Source organism: Rattus rattus, chromosome 15 (genome assembly GCF_011064425.1).
Source record: "Rattus rattus isolate New Zealand chromosome 15, Rrattus_CSIRO_v1, whole genome shotgun sequence".
Lineage (NCBI taxonomy): Eukaryota > Metazoa > Chordata > Mammalia > Rodentia > Muridae > Rattus > Rattus rattus.
In genome coordinates, this window is record NC_046168.1 from 43594161 (window position 1) to 43595906 (window position 1746).

General features: G+C 43.0%; 1 protein-coding gene across 1 annotated transcript; it reads left to right on the forward strand.

Annotated features, from left to right (window-relative positions):
• Positions 1–1168: 1168 nt before the first annotated feature.
• Positions 1169–1477, forward strand: LOC116884937 (prothymosin alpha-like). The gene has a single exon (XM_032886149.1). The coding sequence runs from the start codon at positions 1169–1171 to the stop codon at positions 1475–1477; it is 309 nt and encodes a 102-aa protein (XP_032742040.1).
• The last annotated feature ends 269 nt before the right edge of the window (positions 1478–1746 follow it).

Sequence of the window (1746 nt, forward strand, 5' to 3'; positions counted from 1 at the left end):
ATCAGCAGGTGAATTTACAAGTATCTCAACTACAAAAGGAGGAGGGAGCAACATAACTTTAGTGATCCTTTGGTGCCTCTGCCAGATGGCTCCTGCCAAGAGCTGAGGTGAAGACTGAGTCACCTTTTCAACAAAACCAGGACGTTAACTTGGGCTCAGAAGACTTGTTTGTAATCACTTTGCTCTCTCTTGACTAAAACTGACTCTTGTGTTGATTTGTACAAAACAGAATGGACATTACTTAAGCTCACAGTGCCCTCTACAACTTTTTAGGAAAGCAAAATTGTTTAAACTTCTTTTAGAAAAGTAGGTAATACTTGGTTATAGGTAGAGAAAGAAAATGCCACATACACTTTTAACACATAAAGGTTGACTTTCTCAACTTCTTATCAGAGGCTTGTTTTACTTTAACCTGGTTTAGTCTCATCCTACAGATACATACATGGTTACAGCGCTAACCATGCATGTTACATGCTAAATAACTGCTTCTATCTAAATATAAGATATATAAAGTTCATTAATGTAGTCACATTCTACTCTTCAGATCATTGAACAACACAATTTGGGTTTATATTCTCTCTCCCTCTCTTCCTTCCCCTCTCCCCCCTCTCCCCTTCTCCCTTCCCCCCTCTCTCTCCCCTCTCCCCTCTCTCTCTCTGTCTGTGTGTGTGAAATTACATTGTTCTCTGTTGACTCCAACACAGAGCGTTCCAGAAATAATATTCTCTGTATCTTTCTGCTTCATTTCTATTCTAGTAATTTCTCATTCTGCTTTACCAACATTTCTTCATGTGATTTGCCTTCTTTTAACTGGACATATTTTAAATACATCATTCCTAGTGAAAGAGATGTTTTGATAACAAAATTTACTGTGCAGAATCAAACACATAAAAGGACTCTAACATTTGTTTTAACATTTTATTAAGTTTAAAGTTTTGCATTTCATGAAGGCTAATTAACAATTTGTGCCCCCTCTGGCTGCTCTGAAAAGCCTTCTTTGCATTGTTCCTGAGTCGTGTTGCATTGTTCCCGTGTACTCCGTGCTCACTGCAGCCACCTTCGCTGCCCATGGTCTCCTCCAAGGCAGACTCCCGCAGCTTTCTCGCCAGAGTCCTTGAAACTCAACTAATTCCTTACTCCCAGTATCAGACCACCGGCGTGCCCCACCATGTCAGACGCAGCAGTGGACACCAGCTCCAAGATTACCACCAAGGACTTGAAGGAGAAGAAGGAAGTTGTGGAAGAGGCAGAGAATGGAAGAGATCCACCTGCCAATGGGAACGCTCAAAATGAGAAAAATGGGGAGCAGGAGGCTGACAATGAGGTAGATGAAGAGGAGGAGGAGGAAGGTGATGGTGAGGAAGAGGATGGAGATGAAGATGAGGAAGCTGAGGCTCCTATGGGCAAGAGGGTAGCTCAGGACGATGAGGAGGATGATGTTGACACCAAGAAGCAGAAGACTGATGAGGAGAACTAGACAGCAAAATGAAAAGCTAACCTTACACACGGTGACATATTCACCCTCCACTTCTGGTCTCAGAATTTAAACGTGGTCACCTTTGAGTAGAGAAGCAGGCCCCGCCCGCCCACTGCGGGCCGTACCACCCACAGATGACGTGCGCTCTCCACCACCCCACCAAAACCACAACATGAATTGGCAACAAGGGAGGAGAAAAGAACCAGAACTTCCCAGGCCCTGCTTTTTTCTTAAAAATACTCTAAAAGGAAAATTTGTATTTTTAATTT

Excerpts from the sequence above, each read along its gene's own strand:
- LOC116884937 (XM_032886149.1), top strand. The coding sequence starts at position 1,169 with ATGTCAGACGCAGCAGTGGACACCAGCTCCAAGATTACCACCAAGGAC.